Source organism: Capsicum annuum, chromosome 8, assembly GCF_002878395.1.
Source record: "Capsicum annuum cultivar UCD-10X-F1 chromosome 8, UCD10Xv1.1, whole genome shotgun sequence".
NCBI lineage: Eukaryota > Viridiplantae > Streptophyta > Magnoliopsida > Solanales > Solanaceae > Capsicum > Capsicum annuum.
The window spans coordinates 65,907,051-65,925,750 of record NC_061118.1 but is presented as its reverse complement, the minus strand read 5'-3'; the positions used below and the strand labels follow the sequence as shown (position 1 = coordinate 65,925,750).

Here is an 18,700-nt window from a genome sequence, read left to right as displayed (position 1 = left end):
TTAGTAACATGTAGAATGTCTCAAAATCTATTTTAATCTTGTGGTGTTAAATATGACATATGAAAAGTTATATTTCAATAGTTTTTAAAAAAGGTAATTTTTTGAAATAAATTTAAACAAAAAGTAAGTCAAATAAAATGAATGTATGGACTATAATTTAAATATTTATAATTTTTTTATTATTTTATTTCACTTGTAGAGTATTAAATATGCAAATAACAACTAATTCTATATTTTATGTGGATCCATGTGAGATATTATATCAATTGAGATGTGATTGACATTTACAAAAAGTGTGAACTAATTTGACTTTCAAAGTAATTTTTTTTTTTAATCTTTATCTTTTAATCTATATCTATATCTATATCTATAATATATTAAAAGTGTGAAGACCCTTAGAAAAGTGATTTGAAATTTTTGTCTTTCATTAAAATAATCTGTAATAGGTAAAATAGTCTTTTTACCCGTTTTCTGATCAAATTATTATATTTATATTTAATATTTAAGATTTTAAAACTAAAAAACTAGGAAATATTGTTAAATAAGGAAAATTATTATTGAGTTCAAATCAAATACTATTTAAGGAAAGTATCGTGGAGTCCAAATCAAAGTCAATAATATATAAATTTACATGTATCGATTTCTCCCATATAGGATAAAAAAAACCCATTGATTCTCCTCTAACGGCTTGCCTAGAAGAAGTAGTTTCAAATTGTTGCAATGGAAACTTTGGCTGGAGGCTGCGTTTTGGATCGAATGACGTTCAGAACTTTTTTACATACACCATCTCATAAACTAAAACCTGATGAAATTATTTATATGGTATATTTGCATGATTTTGAGTCCTTGCTTTCGTCAGAGTGGTAGGGGATTATCGATGTTATATGAAATTTTGGACAAGATATATAGAGTTTCATATTTATTTTTTGTATTTTGCAATTAATCTATTTTTTTTCTCTTCCTTATTATGTACTTGTGTAGTCTCTCTCAATTGTCAAGGAGTTGATTGATATTTTAGTGGCGTCATACCAAAATTACCGATAGTACGTATTTTTGATCATGAGGTTCGTAACGTTCAAATGTTTATTTTATTTTATTTTCTTTTTTTGATCTTTTATTCTTCTCTCTCAATATGATCTAAGCATTGATTTTCATCTTATGAGAAACTCTTGTACATCTTTGTATGGAACCTTTGTGACTCTAAAATATTGATATATCGTCAAGATTATTTGATAACAATTATATGTTCTCAAGATTATATTTCATTGAGCGAAAATAGTCTGAATATCTTCTTTTTCTTTCGTATTGGCCCATTATTTACTTTTAGGTATCATTCTAATTCAACCCTAAGAGCTATGTTTAGAATTACTCGTGAGTCGTAAAACCTAATTTGAGTCTTTATGCATATACAATCTCAAACACAAAGATCGTATATCAACAAAGCCATAAAATCTGTTGAGGTTAGTTTTTAAATTGCCTTTTTGAAAATTAATTTACTAATGGTCCTTTTAATATTATTGGCAACTTAGAAGATCAATGGGGTGAGCAACTTGGTGATTATATTGAATAGAGAACTTTCAAGGATTATACATAATCGACGATTGACAATAAATTTTTTCTTTTAATAATTTTTCGTATTTTTTCTTCAAGTTAAAAATTAATTGTTAAAAAATTGAATGAAACAAGCATATTGTTGTCGAAAGCTGTAGTCTATAAAAATCAAAGGTTTTTCTCTTTTCTTTTTTGTTCTTTGTTTCAAAAAAGCATGTTATAGCTGACTGGGGACATGACCCTGGATAGGAAGATATGAAGAAAAAACATTAGGATAGAGGGCTAAGGGTGTGGATGAGTAGTAGTCAGTAATTAGGTGGACTTCGGTGTCCTTTATTTGGCAAAGTAAAATTTTTTTATGGATGTCGTACCTATGTTATTTTATCATGTTCTGTGCTTTGGATGTTTCTGTATACTGCCTTTTATCTTGAGCCGGGGGTCTATCGGAAACAACCTTTCTACCTCTTTTGAGGTAGTGGTATGGACTGCGTGCACTATACCTTCTCCAGACCCCACTACGTGGGAATATACTGGGTTTGTTGTTGTTGTTGTTTCAATAAATTTTTTGTAAGATGTAAGAACTCCTAATATTTAGTACTTCAAAATTGATTAAAATGTACTTCTTAAGTCTTTTTTATTTGAACTACAGTAGAAGTCTTAATATTTAAGATTTCAAAACTAAAACTAAGGAAAAAGAACAAAAAGATCGGCCAATTGTTATATATTTCATCGGTCTAGCCTTAAGCTCTAGAAATATTTTTTGACTTCTTATTTAAAAAAGAAAAAAAATTATAGATGAAACGTATATAAGGAAAACATGATTTGGAATTCTAAAAGTGAGCTTTTCTAATATAGATTTACAATTATTATACATTATAGTATATTATTTGATATTGATGTTTTTACACATTAGTTATAAGTCTGTATTATGCATTACTTATTAATGAACAATTGATACTCTATATAAATGATGTATACTTAATATATAGTTAGTGTATAAATATTATACATTAAGAATATACCAATATCCATAATAATACATTCATTAAAATATTAAAAGACATAATAAAGTGTTCATATTTATAGCTGCGTGAGAATAAGAAGAAAAATAATTTTTCAAAATTGAAAGTGTCTAATAGGAATACTTTAGATAAATTCTTTTCATAGTATATTATTTTAACTTATAATAATTAAAATATTAATTTGTTGTGCTTAACACTTTCGAACAACATATGAATTGCACCATATATGTCATATCGGGAAAGTTTATTTATTGTTTTTTTTTGTCGTTCTATAGTCTTCGTAGTTATTCTTAATTTAGTTTAAAATCATTTTTAATGGTTTTATATAAATATATTAATTTTCTATTCAAATGTTTTTCTTATTTAATAGAATCATCAATTTATTTACTAAGCATGACCTATTTTCTTTAATTTATAATATCGACGTGATTTTATTAAATTAATCTGTGGTACACGCGCGGGGCGCGTACTCCTAAACTAGTTTGTATTAATAGTATATGAGAATTTTTGTTCTTCAAAAATCCTAATGTTTTCAAATTTAAATATTTTTTATCTTTTAATTTAAATTTAGATTCAAATTTATCTTTTAGTTAGTTCAAATTCAACTTTATCTAATATAGAATCTGTAACTTCCATTTGAAATTTAAAATTCAAAAATTTAACATCAATTCAACAAACTTAATCATTATGTAAAGAATAATTTAAATGATTTATTTCTCTAAAAATATCCTTTATCCTTTTATTCTTTCAATTTAAAACTATAAAAAATATTATAAAAAATTTTAAACTAAATATTTTTTTAGTCTTTATCTTTAAATTTGCATTAATAGTATACAATTTTAATAAATTTATCATTAGTTACTTTTAATTATTTTACCATTTGAATTTCTATGTTTCAAATAAATAGATAATTTACCCTAATTAAAACCACTTATAACAATAATGTAGTCATCCATATTTTCTTTCTTGAATTATCTAAATACCACTAAATGAACAAATTTTCCTTTCAAAATGCCTAAAAATAAGAAAATTTAAAGTCAAATTAGTTCACATCCGTGAAAATGTTTATCTGGCCAATTGCAGATATTTAAAAATTTAGTAGAATTGTTTAATTTTAATTAGAAATAATTATAAAATCAATGAGATGATAAAAATTAATTTTCAATTATTATCACCACCACCGCCGCTGCCACCACCACCACCATTATTATTATTATTATTATTATTATTGTTATTATTATTATTATTATTATTATTATTATTAAATTAAATGTATTCAAATATATTGTATAGTATATAAAAGGAATAAATTTTTAAAATAGTAAGAGTTTATTTAGGACATCATACATTTCTATTTTTAAGCTAACGATCTTTTTCTTTTTAAAAGGATAATACATTCTCAAATTTAAATATTTAATATCCTTTAATTTAAAAATTTATTAAAATAATATTAACTTTTGTCCTAATACTGTCACGTGACTTCTCAATAGCTTGTCATTTGGCTCCTTTTGATGCTTCTAATTTTGCTTATATATATATAGATAGATAGGTTTTATGTTTATTTCTTAAAAAAGTGAAATGTATTTTTAAAAAACTATAGCCAAACACAGTAAAACTTCACCAAAAAATAATTGATTTTTTTTTTTGGAAATATATGACCAAACGCTAGCTGATATAAGTTAAATAGTGGTGCTACAACTAGGAAATTGAATACCATAGACCCAAATATGGGTGACTTTAGATATTTGACCTCAAATAAGAATGTCTTTGAAGAATAGCCTTCCTTACTTTTTAATATACTAAAAGTACCATTTTGCCCCTCTACATCTCAAATATATTTTAAAACTTTTCATACTCATTTATCTTTCAAATTTTATTTTTTATTATTTTCACTTTTTATTTTTCCTTTACTTTTATTATTCTACTTTCTTTTCACTTTTTTATTTTTTTCTTTAAATTTATTATTCTATTTTTTATTATTTTCAGTTTTTATTTTTTCCTTTAACTTTATTTTCATGTTTTAATTTATTTGTCTCAACCTTTTATTTTTTTTTCTTTTTCTTTTTTCTCAACTATTATCTATTTTTTCATTTTTTTCCTTTTTTTCAATTTATTTTTCTTTAACCTTTATTTAGAGTTTTTTTTATTTCTCTTTTTTTTCTCCAAATTTTTCTCAGCTATTCATTCTCAGATACAAACATAAACTAGTTAACATAATCGTATTAAGTGTGCCTTATATTCTCCCAAAAGGAAAGAATAGTGTATAAGGTATGCAATAAGGCATTTCTTTTGCTAAACATGGATGGGCTATTGCAAACGAAAAAAAATGCTACAAAATTTACATTGCTCCATCTCCTAGTAACCCCTGTTCATGGATAATAAATGGAAATAGTACAACTAAGTGAACAGTTTGTTTCCCTCTTCTAAAAGAACCTATTATTTTTCTCTTTTATTTTTTCAACTGTAGTTAGAGAAAATACTAACCCAATAGGTCCAAACCTGAAAATGTAATCAGAGAGTACGTGCATCACGTACACACATAAACCTGAACAAGAACGTACTCGCATGTATGCCCTTATATTTCCCTAAAAATAGAATATTGTATTAAGATATGTAATGAGGAATGAATTTCTGCAAAACATGGATGAGCTATTGAAGAAAAAAATCTATAAAATATTACATTGCTCAATCTCAGTAATCTTTTTCATACATTGTCCTCCGTAAAAAAAAAAAGGCAAAGCAGGGGGTCTAAGTTTCAATGCTAAGTACTTTGGGAATGCAACATTTCAGAATAGGTGATTGTGGAAAGTAATATCTCAGATTTAGAGTTTGACACTGCTATCATGAGGACACCACGATATTTTGACTTTAAAAATATTACATCTGCCATTATTACCGATTTACAGTTAGTCCATCCAATGATTGAAGCGCTATAAGCAAAAAATGCATATTGAAACCTGTGTCGAGCAAAAGAATATTAATAACAATTTGCATTTGATGTTTATAATCAGAGTACAACAATTTCTAAACTAAGTCTTGCCCATGAGGCAAGAGTTGCATATATGTTAATAATCTAATCAGTGCAATTAAAGAATGAACTTTTGCCTCTTGGGCAAAAGTTTTCAACTTCAGTAGTATAACATTTATACAATAATTTTCTAAACTAAGTCTTGCCCATGAGGCAAGAGTTGCATCTATATTAATAATATAATCAATGCAAGTAAAGGATAAACTTTTGCCTCTTGGGCAAAAGTTTTCAATTTCAACAATTTTCTAAACTACGTCTTGCTCATGAGGCAAGAGTTGTATATATGTTAATAATCTAATCAGTACTATTAAAGAATAAACTTTTGCCTCTTGGGCAAAAGTTTTCAATTTCAATAATTTTTTAAACTAAGTCTTGCCCATTAGGCAAGAGTTGCATATATGTTAATAATCTAACCAGTTCAATTAAAGAATAAACTTTTGCCCCTTGGACAAAAGTTTTCAATTTCAAGAATATAGCATTTGTACGACAATTTTCTAAACTAAGTCTTGCCCATGAGGTAAGATTTCCATCTATGTTAATAATAATCAGTGCAAATAAAGGATAAACTTTTGCCTCTTGGGCAAAAGTTTTCAATTTCAATAATTTTCTAAACTAAGTCTTGCCCATGAGGCAAGAGTTACATATATGTTAATAATTTAATCAGTGTAATTAAAGAATAAACTTTTGCCTCTTGGGCAAAAGTTTTCTATTTCAACAGTATAGCATTTGTACCTATTCTCATCGTCCCTCTTTATGTTCGTGTACGTGTCTGGGCTGTTTTGTTTCATCATGTGAAGATACGATGGCAACCTGTTGTAGTTCTCTTTCGCAGTTCCTCTTATCACTGTATAGGCATGCTGTATCGCTCGCCATCCTTTGTTGTATGATATGATTATTCTGTATTTCCTTCTCATTTTATCTACCACGAAGTTTGATGTGATTACATTACTAGAGTCACGCACAAGCTCTAGTATGTAGTCACATATGACCTCTGATGTTGCATTCTTGTAGTCGGACATTATAAAATCAACCAAGCAACTGTGATCCTTTTCATATGTAGTAACCTGGAAGAGCAAAGAATCGGGAATCTTCGAGGCATGAAACCGCCACACACAGTTGTCGTCCAAACATTACAGTGAATATCTTGTTGTGCTTGATTTGATAAGTTTAAATTAGATGTTGTGTGTTATTGCAATGTTTGACATGCATGTCATCATATTTTGTTTGTCAATGAAGATCGACTTGACACTTACCTCATTCAAAGAGGCATTGTGTCTCAAGAGAGTAGTCTCGACATCATCTATCCTCTTTTTTTTTGTCGTACCCTCTTAATCTTTGATGAATGCCCCATTTCTTCATCTATTGCAGCCTCCAATATTGGTTTGATAACTTGTAACTCATTATTTTTATCAATAATTTTAATTTATTGTCCCATATTTTATTACTCAATACTCATTTTTTTCCATCCATTCCAAGCACAACCCCGGTGAAAATGAAACAACAAACGATTAGTAACAATTTAATTTAGAATATATATCTTTAACAAGTAAAATCATTAAAGAGTAAGGCATAGTCGACTATTACCCATGGGGCATAACTTTCAAAGTCTTGCCTCTAGGGCAGGAGTTATAGGTCATCTGCCAAATCATTACAGACTATGGCAGTATCAACTCTTGCCCATGGGGCATAATTGTCTCAGTTTTGCCTCTGGGGCAAGAGTTATAGGTCATGTGCCAAGTCATTACAGACTAAGGAAGTGTCAACTTTTGCCCATGGGGCATAACTTGAAATGTATGGCAGAATCTGAAGATGCTAAAATCGCACTTGAAACTATTGAATAACACACACTATAAGGGTGATTCAGAGAGGGCTGTTTACTTCGGAAATAGATTGCAAGTGATACAACATAGTTTATCAACTTAATACTTTAATAGTATGGCGTTGAAAGAGAATGATGTACTGACTATTATTGAGAAGTGGAGCAATATTGAAGAGAGCACGTTACAATAAAATTCAGGGCTTTATGTATAAGTTAGGTGATTCAAACCCTATGTATTTTAGTCCAGTTATGAAAGAAAAAAAGTAACAAGAATCTTATTTAGTTTTTAAACTAAGAATCTTATTATTTTAGTATTTGCTTTGCCTTTCAGGTTTTCGGTTAATGCTTTGTTGAATATATTTTTCGCCTCACTGGATACAACCAAATTTTTTTTATAAATATGATGCGTGTTCAACATTCAGAAGTTTTTTGAAGTGTGAAGGACAAAACGAGTGCGAGAAATACAAACTATCACAAAACTCATTACCGAAACTAGTAACTACATTGAGATTTTACATAAAGTTTGAAAACTTCAATAGTCAGGGATGGCAGTAAATCGATAACCTTTAGCACCTCTCCAAGAGTAATATGCAATCCGCGTCTCATAGAAACCTACAAACATAGTTGGAAGTAGCGTAATTAATTAATTAATGAAAAAGCGAATATGAAAACTTGAATAAAGAAAATATGCAACCAGAAGTGTAGCGTTTTAAACTCAAGACTGTCTAAACAAAATGGAGAAAATATGGCGAAGTAGAATCTATTGCCTATTGTAGAAGTTTGCAAGATGTAATGGACATCTCAAAAAATTGATTTAGTATGACCATTTTCAGTGCAGATCTACAATCACCTTGATATGATGCTTCTAGCAACTACAGAGAGGACAGATACAGTAAAAAGTAGCCCTACCATTTGCTATCTCACCTATTTATTCTGCTGCAAATTCAATGAAAGTTACCTTGTTAACATAACTGTAAATAGGTTGTCAAATCAATGGTGCATCCGCAAATTGATTTTGTATGTAATGAATTACGACACTCTCCTCGAGGACATATCGAACAATTATGGACAAAAGAATAACAACTTATGGATCCAAAGCAGTATGTATTAATGTATGTTTTGACTTACCCAGGAGAAACGTGAGGATTTCCAGTGCAAGAAGAAACGTGAGATTTAACGGCTTGCAGGAGGGAATTTTCGTCCAAGAAAATATGCCTTAACAAGTTAAGACTATTTTAACAAAATTTTTTTATTTGGGGCTAAAATTTGAAAGCCACCCTAATTTGGGTCTATATTTGAGAATAACCCCAACCACAACAGGCTATTTGTGCAACTTCGACCGAACAGGCCAGCAATTAAAAGCCCAATAAAAATGAATGTGGGTCTGTCTAGTCTATACAGCCCATTTTCCACCTAGGTTTTCCAAGAGGCCAATATACATAAAACCCCTGCATTTTCTTCTTCAAAATTTTCGGACTGAAAGACGCCTCCCAAAGATTCTGACGCGAAGCAGCGGGAGAGAAATGGTGACCTACAAAGTTAGTATCACAGATTAACAATTGAATTTGTCTTTTTATATCTTTTGGTCAATAAATTTAGCAATTTTGCAATAATAACTGGGATTTTTCTGTTGTTGTAGTTCCATCAATACCAGGTTGTAGGAAGAGCTCTTCCGTCAGAAAACGATGAGCATCCTAAGATTTACCGTATGAAACTTTGGGCTACTAATGAGGTCCGTGCCAAGTCCAAGTTCTGGTAATATTTCTCATCCCCTCTGTGTGTGTGTGTTGTATTGTTATCTCATGATTATCTTCCACCCCCTCCAATTAGTATTACTCCCTCCTTTCCAATTTACGTGACAATTTTATATTTCGAGATTCAAACAAGTTAGTAATTTTTTCATATATCTTTTAAATATTTTCCATTGTCAATTATTGTTATACTAGTTATCAACAACATACACATTGTGAGGATAGTCTGTACGTAGTTCTTACAAGAGGTTGTTTATGATAGACCCTTGCTCAAGTAGAAGCACTAAAAGCCGTTCGAAAAAGAAAATAATGAGATAACAAGAAACTCCTTACGTAATGCCATTTTTAATATGGAAGACTAAGCGAGGCTTTTTACTTGGTTTTCCAAATATGTAAAAATAATTAATTTTCTAAAAATATTCCATGTCCAAATTCACGGTCAAAATTGAATTTTTCGGCTCTCGAAATTCAAACTGTGCCACATTCATTGGGGCAGAGGGTGTAGTTACTAATTTAGTGTTATATGAAATCAAACATACCATGTGTGTGAGTGTGTGAGTGTGTGTTGGGGTAATAATTGTGGTATTTGATTTGGCTGGAAAAAGGTACTTTTTGAGGAAGCTTAAGAAGGTGAAGAAGAGCAATGGTCAGATGCTAGCTATTAATGAGGTATGATCAAATGCATATCTTAATTTACGAGTTTTTAGGTTGTCTTTGATAGGATATGTTGTTGGGATGTATTAATAGCAAAATTTGTTTTTCTGTTGCTTATTTGATTGTTTTGTCCCCAGTTATTACTGTTTGAGAGTTCATGGTTAATTTGTACCATTACTTGATAAAAGTCTACGGTTAAATTGTTCTTCCCTGGTTCTCCAAAGTAAATGTTTCTGTTAATCCGTTGTGAAGCATGAATAGTAGGTTCCTAGTAATCTGGTATGTTGGGATCCCTTAGGAGAAATTGTCCATTTGCCTTCATATCAAAGCTTGTATAGACTTGCCAATGTTAGTCCTTAGCATGTGATCAATGGTGTTATCTTCTATACTTTTTTTTAACTAGTCTGAGTGTCTCTCTCTTTCTGTAAAGGGATTTCTAGATAACAGTTCCAATTTTCATGTCATTCGTAGTGGTGGTGCACTAAATTTATGTTATTCCTATTTGCCCTTCGAAATGAGCTCTGTTACAGTTTTGCGAAGAAGTGACAGAGGTCACTGGTAAATCATGAAAAAAGAAGAAGATGTGCATAGATTAGGATGAAAAATGCAAAGAAAAATAATATGATGCCACTTTTTAAAGAGCCACAACATATGCTTGCTAGTAATACCTATTTTTAGGATAGGAGTTTTTTTTCCTAATTGCATGTGTGTAACTTGGAAAGACTTTCTAAATGGTTCGATAATCACGGCACTACTACAAAATCTAGCCTTTGTCTCAGGAGTTCCAGGTTTTGGAGGTAGCAATAATCTATGTGTACTTGTAACTCTCTGTATTTTTATCGTTTTCTGGTTTTACTTCATCCATGGACATAGGTGCTGCACTTTATTATTGAGATGTTTGTTTCTATTTGTAGATTTTTGAGAAGAATCCAACAAAGATCAAGAACTATGGTATTTGGCTGCGTTACCAGAGTAGAACTGGGTATCACAACATGTACAAGGAGTATCGTGACACCACATTGAATGGTGCTGTGGAACAGATGTACACTGAGATGGCTTCTCGCCACAGGGTCCGCCACCACTGCATCCAGATCATCAAGACAGCAACTATTCCAGCTAAGCTCTGCAAGCGGGAGAGCACGAAGCAGTTCCATGACTCCAAAATCAAGTTCCCATTGGTGTTCAAGAAAGTTAGGCCACCTACCAGGAAGCTCAAGACGACCTACAAGGCTACCAGACCTAACTTGTTTATGTAAAACGTATTCTTCGATCATTAAGTGGATTGAGCAATTTTGGTGCTCTAGACTTGTGGATTCAACGTTCACTGGAAAGGGGAGGAAAAAGACACTTTTGTTGTGATCAAATGATTATCTTTCATGCTCTTTATAGATCTAGATACCAGACTGTTATGTTCCATTTTCAGTTTATGTTCCATTTCGAGTTTGGTATTTTATTCGCTCACAGTTTCAACTTGTATTTCACGATTTTCCCTTTACATCATATTCTTTAGCGATGTCTAGAATGCGTTCATCTAGTAATTTTTATCCAGAGCTCCTCATTAGCTAGTATTAAAACAACAATTACAGGTGGTGGTATGTCGAGTAAATTATCATTAAAGCTTTTTTTGATGTTCTTGTGCGTTGTCCTAAACACTGTTTGGATGGTGATTTGTCATGGTATTGTTACTATGAGGATCATATTTGATTTGATTGTTTGTTAAAATATAAGATATGCTTTAATTTCATGGTTTGTAACCATCGATTTGGTGGTATCTCATGATTCTTTATTTTTTTTTTCAATTATACCTTTACTTAATATTATATAATATTATTTTACCTTTTACTCTATATTATTTAACTCAATCTTCTACCCTGATCACCCTATCCCACTAGCCGCCCAACTCCCTCCCACCCCCCACCTGGACCCCTCAAAAATTATTTTAAAATAAAATTAGTTTTAAAAATTTTAAAAATTTATTCTTATCCGACCCCACTACCCTCAACCCTTTTTTTTTTTAAATTTATTTTTAAAAAAAATTTCAAAACTTTCTACCCCTACCGCTACCCCTACCCCCCACTTACCAACATCAATTTTCAAAAAATTTCAAAAAAATTTCTTACTCCACATTACTCCTTATCAACCCCCCCTCACCCACAGTTTTTTTTAATGCTTTTAGAAAAAACTCAATTTTTTTTTTCTTACCACGTACCCTGACCTCGCCCCCCTCCCCCACTTCACTACCCCCACCATCAAAATATTTTTTTTTAAAAAGTTCATAATTTTTCTTACTCCCGTCCCCTTATCCTATTCGTTCTCATTATTTTGTGTTAAATATATACAAATATTTTTAGAAAATATTTTTCTATTTGTGTAACGAACACAAGAAAATAAGTAAGAAATAATTTATTTTCCTAAATTTCTTTGGGGATTTCATATCGAACACACCTGTAGCATACACAAAATATGCATTCAAATTTTGTACTTGTCGTTGATGGACACGTCTCAGAAAACTAAAAGGAAATGAAATTGTTACTATAAAAAATGAATTCGATTACATTTAGTTTGATCTACTCTTTTATTGATTTTGTAAGAGTTTACATGAATTTTAACTACTTTATATATTTACTTGACATAATTTGTGACAAATTAGCAAGAAGAAAAATATTTTATTAATAATTATTGATAAATTTAATAAATTGTTATGAATGTATTTACATTATAGTAAATGTCTATCATGAATATAGGTAAGATCTATCAAGGTCTATTTGATATGTATTAGGATATGAAGTATCTATCAAACTAGGAGTATTTTCCCCTATTAACAGAGAAGTGTTATTCATTGTATCATCTTATGATCTCTCATCCATCAAGAGAAATAAAAAAGTCTTCCTCTTCTCTCTCTATTTCTTTTCCTTGTTATTATTTTTATATTTTATAACACATTATAAGTACGAAGTTTTAATAAATTAGGCTAAGGAAAAGTCGTGGTGTCGGCTTCTTGAGGTTCCTATGTTCAGGTAACATGTTTCAAGTGGTATTCTTATTTCTGCCAACCTAAACAACTATGTTTAACAAACTGTGAAAATTTTAAATTGATTATACAAAATTTTCTAAGAGCTTTGTTGCCACCTGCCAAACTAATTATTTATATAATAAAATAAAGTGTCAATTGCTTTATATTTATAACACAATTAGTGGTTATCCATTTTAATCTTTATTTACACTGAAGGATTAGCCGAGAAATTGGAATTTATATGTGATTACATTGAGGTGATATTATGATCAAATTTTTATTTTTGACTATAATTAAGATTGGTCACAATATTTATGAAAGACTCAGGTTTGAGTTCTAACGCATTGGTTGAGGATATGATGATGGTTGTAAGTTTCATCACACTTACAAAAGAGTAAGACATCGGGGTTTAAGTTCCATCGATTTATGTCCAAGACGCCTTTATATGGTTAAGACATTGAGTTTGAATCTCAATGCCCATATTGGCGATATAATGATAGCTAAGGTAAACCAATATGTTTTTGGTGAAAGACATGAAATTTGTCGTTCTCCGAAGTGAATATGGTAGCAATACATCATATGTATGCCTCGATTTGCTCTTGTAGTAACATATCGTGAGGTTATAAACTATCAAAATTTGATAGTCTTAAGACATGATTATATTTCATTACTGGGGAATGAGAAACTTATTAATGCAAACGTGCACTGGATTGTGATGATATCACAACTCACCTCCGAAAGAGGCTGAATAATTTTGAAATCTATTTCTGAAATAGTAAATCTGAAATTTACTAAAGAAAAAAAAGGCATATGTCATGGTAAACTTGGAGTTTACTAGTATAAAAGTTCATAAATTGATATGAGCGATTGTTATATTGCGAAAAATGTGCATATTGAGTATTGACATATGTTGAAGAAATAAAATTCTTCAAGAATAAGGGCCAACTAAATTGGGATTGAATCCCTTAAAATTTGAAAAGTATAAAAGGTGAATAAGGGCCCGTTCATCTGTTATGTGAGCTGTTAAGATGCATCGATATAAGATGATCACTTGCACGTTTATTGTCAACCTGTAGTTTGACATTCATAAAATTGCTTGCTCAACAACATTGAGTTAAAAGAATAACTTTTAGATTGTGTAATCAAGACAATTCATCTTGATAGTGATGGTTTGGCATTGAATACCTTTGATAAATATCTAAACCATTGCTACTGAGAACAAAGAATCATGCGTTGGTCTGAAATATGATATGTTGCATATAATAGCACTTGTATGTATTAGACCAATAAATTATGATTATTTCTTCCTTCTCAATTGGTTCAAGGCCAGGAACTAACTATTCCATCTAATAGTTGATGTGCGGTATACAGCTAATGAATATACCATGATGTATAAAGATGGATTCCTCAAAGAAGATGGAGGATGATGTTAGTTTTCCTAGCATAAGGAGGAGATTATAAATAAGTTTTCCAGAAACTTTTATATGCTTCAAACATTTTGAATCCTTAAAATGTTTTCATATAAATTTTGTCAAGTGAAAATATTCAACATTTCATGAGTGATATCTTCAAGTATCTGGATTGCAAATCAAATAAGATTTATACTTACCAAGATGCATCCTTTCACGTCACTTGATAAATGTTTCTACGTCAGCATGCTTAAATGAACGTAGAATTCAGATCCTCATAATCTTTCACAATATTGCGTCAATATTGTATCAAAGATATCGTCGACGGTTTCTCATTTTTTATCGGTTCGTAATGTGACATAACATTTTGAGATCTTATTACTTAATTATTTTCAAGTAACTGAACCTATCATAAGGTTTCATGAAGTTTTATGTCGTAGGCTCTTCAAGAGCATATTGCCTTCTTATTATGATTATTTGCTCCTCATTTTTTTCAAAGATTATTTCATTTGAAATCGATTGGTCTACCATGCTTCATGCATGTATAGACTTTGTCCTTTAGGGACACAAATAGGAGCACTTGCAACTTAAATATGTGATGCTTTTAGCATTTGACTTGAATTATCTTTTGAATGAGGATTTGATGATAATTCCTAACATATTTCATAGCTGCTTATTGTCACTTGACAAAATTTATATGAAAACTTTTTAAGGATTCAAAATGTTTAAAGCATATAAAAGTTTCTGGGAAACTTATTTATAATCCTTATATTGTATAAGCTTATAGCTTAAAAATTATTGGAACTCTTGGAGAGTTTTCAAAAGCAATAGATTATTTGCTGAAATGAGAAATATACCGAACTGGATTGGTTATGAAGTACCATATCTTAGTGCAATTAATGCACTAATGTATCTTGCAAATACTACAAGGCTGTATGTAGCCTTTTCAGTTAATTTGTTAGCAAGGTATAATTCTGCTCCTACTAGAAAACATCAAAATGAGATCAAACACATGATCTTATTCTAAAGATTGTAGTCCCAGTCTTGTTGATTATGATGATGTTGGGTATTTATTTAACTCTCATAAATCTCGGTCTCAAACATGCAATGCATTCATATGTGGGGATACTGTCATATCTTGAATATATACATAGCAGTCTATCTAGCTACTTCATCGAACCATGCTGAGATAATAGTTATTCATAAAACAAGTCGAGAAAGTGTATGATTGAGATCTATGATACATTTCATTCGAGAATAATGTGGTTTGAAATGTGACAATGTGCCCATAATTTTATACGGATATAATGCAGCATGCATAGTACAGATAAAAGGAGATAGAACGAAGCACACTTCATCAAAGCTTTTCTACATACATGAGCTACAAAAGAATGATGATATTAACGTGCAATAGATTCGTTCAGGTAACAATGTGGCTGATTTATTCACCAAGTCTCCTCCAATTGCAGCTTTCATGAAGATGGTGCACAAGATCGGGATGCAAAGGTTCAAGGATGTTCTCATTAGCAGGAGTTAATACGCATTGTACTCTTTTTTTCTTACGAGGTTTTGTCCCACTAGATTTTTCTTGTAAGGTTTTTAATGAGGCAGCCTATATGCGTATTGTTAGATATGTATACTATTTTTCCTTTACTAGATTTTATTCCACTTAATTTTTTTAGTAAGGTTTTAATGAGACACATTATCTATCAATTAGACATTCAAAGGGGAGTGTTATGAATGTATTTACATTATAGTGAATGTCCATCAAGAATATAGATAAGATCTATCAAGATCTATTTGATATCTATTAGGATATGAAGTATCTATCTTTTAGAGGGAAATTAGGAGTATTTTTTCTATAAATAGAGAGGTTTTGTTTATTGTGTCCTCAATCTTATGATCTCCTATCCATCAAGAAAAATAAAAAAGTTTTCCTCTTCTCTCTCTATTTATTCTCCTTGTTATTGCTTTTATATTTCATAACACATATATAATAATTAAAGACATTTTAGTAAACATACTAGTTATGATACAATACCATATCGTCAAACCAAATAATAAAAATGGCACTTAAACAACAATGAATGATACAGTCCATCCAACTATTGTATTATACTGTATTGTATAATATCATACTATACAGTACCGTACATTCTGAAATCATGACAAATCACCATCCAAACAAGCACTAAGGTGCTGTTAAATGGGTTCATTATTCATTAATGTTCATAAATGACAAATCATAGACCAGACCACGAAAATGGAAAAAATTAGTGCTATTATGAAATGATGTATTGGTTAAGTTCATGAGTTGGAAACTAGTGGACTCTAGCCAACCCGGAGTTTTGAGGTTCAATCAGATAGTATTTAGCCTTGTCTGTACTGTTCTATGTTTATATTTCACATTTATATTTTCTATAAGTGGAAAAGATATGCTTCGAAAATGATTTCCATTAGATGTCATCCTTGATACCATTGTATTATTGACACTTGGAGAGACTGTCATCTATAAAATACATGGTTAAATCTCTTTTTACGAAATTAGGCTTTCTGGAAAACATATCTTACTCAAATTATACATCTCTTGCTTCATATTTTTCATTTAAAATCATTACATCACAGTTAGCATAATCCCCCCTCCCCCCCAAAAAAAATTGAGTAAAATATTGCAAACTGAAACAAAACGAAAAAATAAAGAAAATTCGGTTAGATCCACCCAGGTGGTTATCCTTAATAGAATGCGTCTAAATATAGACACAAGTAAAGCCCGAAAGGTGTTCCAATTCTTGTCGGGGAATATGCCAACCGTCTATCCTTTCTATTAACACAAGTACCAATAAGTTATGCATTCTATATAAATTCATAGGAATTTCAGCAAATGGGCGATGTGGGATAGTTGGCAAAGACTGCCGACCACTTTCTCATATCACTTATCAATGTTTTCACATCCTCTTAAGCTAAAAAGAATCACAAATCATAGGGTTATCAAGATTGGAAACAAGTTATGGTTGGTTTGGTTTCTGGTTAAAAGTTAATGCAGGTATTAATAATATATATGTATGAATTAATTATTTTATATTTTACGCATAAAATAATAATTAGATTCTCTCATAATTTATATATGTATTAGTTACAGGGGAAAGTAAGTTGATAACTATTAGAATAATCTCCTGTGTTTGTTTGAGAGATTTTTAGATATCAATATCTGAATATCTATTGAGGAAGAAGAAAAGAATTTTTGTTTTGTAAAAAAGTTGTCATTAGAGAAATCAACGTAAACTTTCTTATGTTAATTTTTTACTATAGCCATAGTTTTATTGAAAGTTATATAATTTATGTAGCAATTCTGACGTTTATCTTCTCTAATAGGGTTGGTTCAGACCACATGAGTAATTCACGATTTAATTATATTTAATATTTCTCACTTCGTATATGGAGGATTATGAAAGCAGTAAGAGAGAGGTGAATTACTCTTTTCGACCACATAATCGACTTTCAACAACAGACAGTCGACTGATGAATGCAGTAATAAGAACTTTAGAATTTAAACTGTTGAAAGTAATTAACACCAGATATTTTATATTGATTGGGACCTCTAATAGTTCTTACTTCAGCCCCCTTATGTTGCAAGAGATTCTACTAGTTCTTTTGCAAATAATATCAAAGTACAGGATTGAGTCAAACTTTTTGGCTTGGACTCACACTCTATTCTTCTCTTTCATACTTTTATACAATGTTTCACCAGTTATGCATTTTTCTCTTCTTTTTTTAATGACAAAATAAACTTCAAAGAGAATACAATGCTTGTATAAAGTACTACAAAGAACTAGAGAAGGTTGAGACAAGTGTTTGTCTCTTCCTTTGATCTTTCAATGCTTATATAGTAGTGGTTGGGACTACTACCAACCATTGGAAGGAAACCACACAAGGCGACCAAAAAGATTTTTCTTCTTAGAAAAAAGAATAATGAATATTCAATTTTCAAGAAGAATTAAAATCTACAAGGAAAAGATCTATCTAAATATGACTAAAAGGATGTGAAAATTCCATGAATTATGCGCCACAATTAATGCAATGATCTTCCAATAATCTTCTTTTCCATTCCATTCCTTTTGTAGATATTGAGAGATGTTTTTTCCTTTTTGATCAAAGCTTCTTCCTTTTAAGTGCTTAAAAAAAGATTTCCTACAATCAAGCTCATAATCATTCATCAAAAACTAGCATTATCAATCTCCTCCTTTTTGATGAATAACAAAAAGATTAGATTACTTAGATTACATCCCTATTAGGTATACCTGAGTCGCGACAGTGAATGAACTCCCCTTGAATGAGTGAACTCCCCTGAGTGGGTAGTTTCTTGCATGGTTAGATCAGATACCAAAATACACAACCAATTGGTGATTCATTACATGGTTAGAGCAGATATCAAAATATACAACCAATCTCCTTC

General features: G+C 30.5%; 1 protein-coding gene and 1 non-coding gene across 2 annotated transcripts; one reads left to right on the top strand and one right to left on the bottom strand.

The window, feature by feature from the left end:
* The first annotated feature begins 8,797 nt into the window (after positions 1 to 8,797).
* LOC107856981 (60S ribosomal protein L18a) lies at positions 8,798 to 11,301 on the top strand. The gene is made up of 4 exons (XM_016701940.2): positions 8,798 to 8,958; positions 9,060 to 9,175; positions 9,777 to 9,840; positions 10,740 to 11,301. Exons 1-4 carry the CDS (start codon positions 8,944 to 8,946, stop codon positions 11,079 to 11,081), a joined length of 537 nt encoding a protein of 178 aa, XP_016557426.1. The 5' UTR covers positions 8,798 to 8,943; the 3' UTR covers positions 11,082 to 11,301.
* Positions 11,302 to 16,944: 5,643 nt separating this feature from the next.
* Positions 16,945 to 17,078, bottom strand: LOC124886894. Its single transcript, XR_007044298.1, has one exon. It is a non-coding gene; the product is annotated as a U6atac minor spliceosomal RNA (small nuclear RNA).
* Positions 17,079 to 18,700: the final 1,622 nt, after the last annotated feature.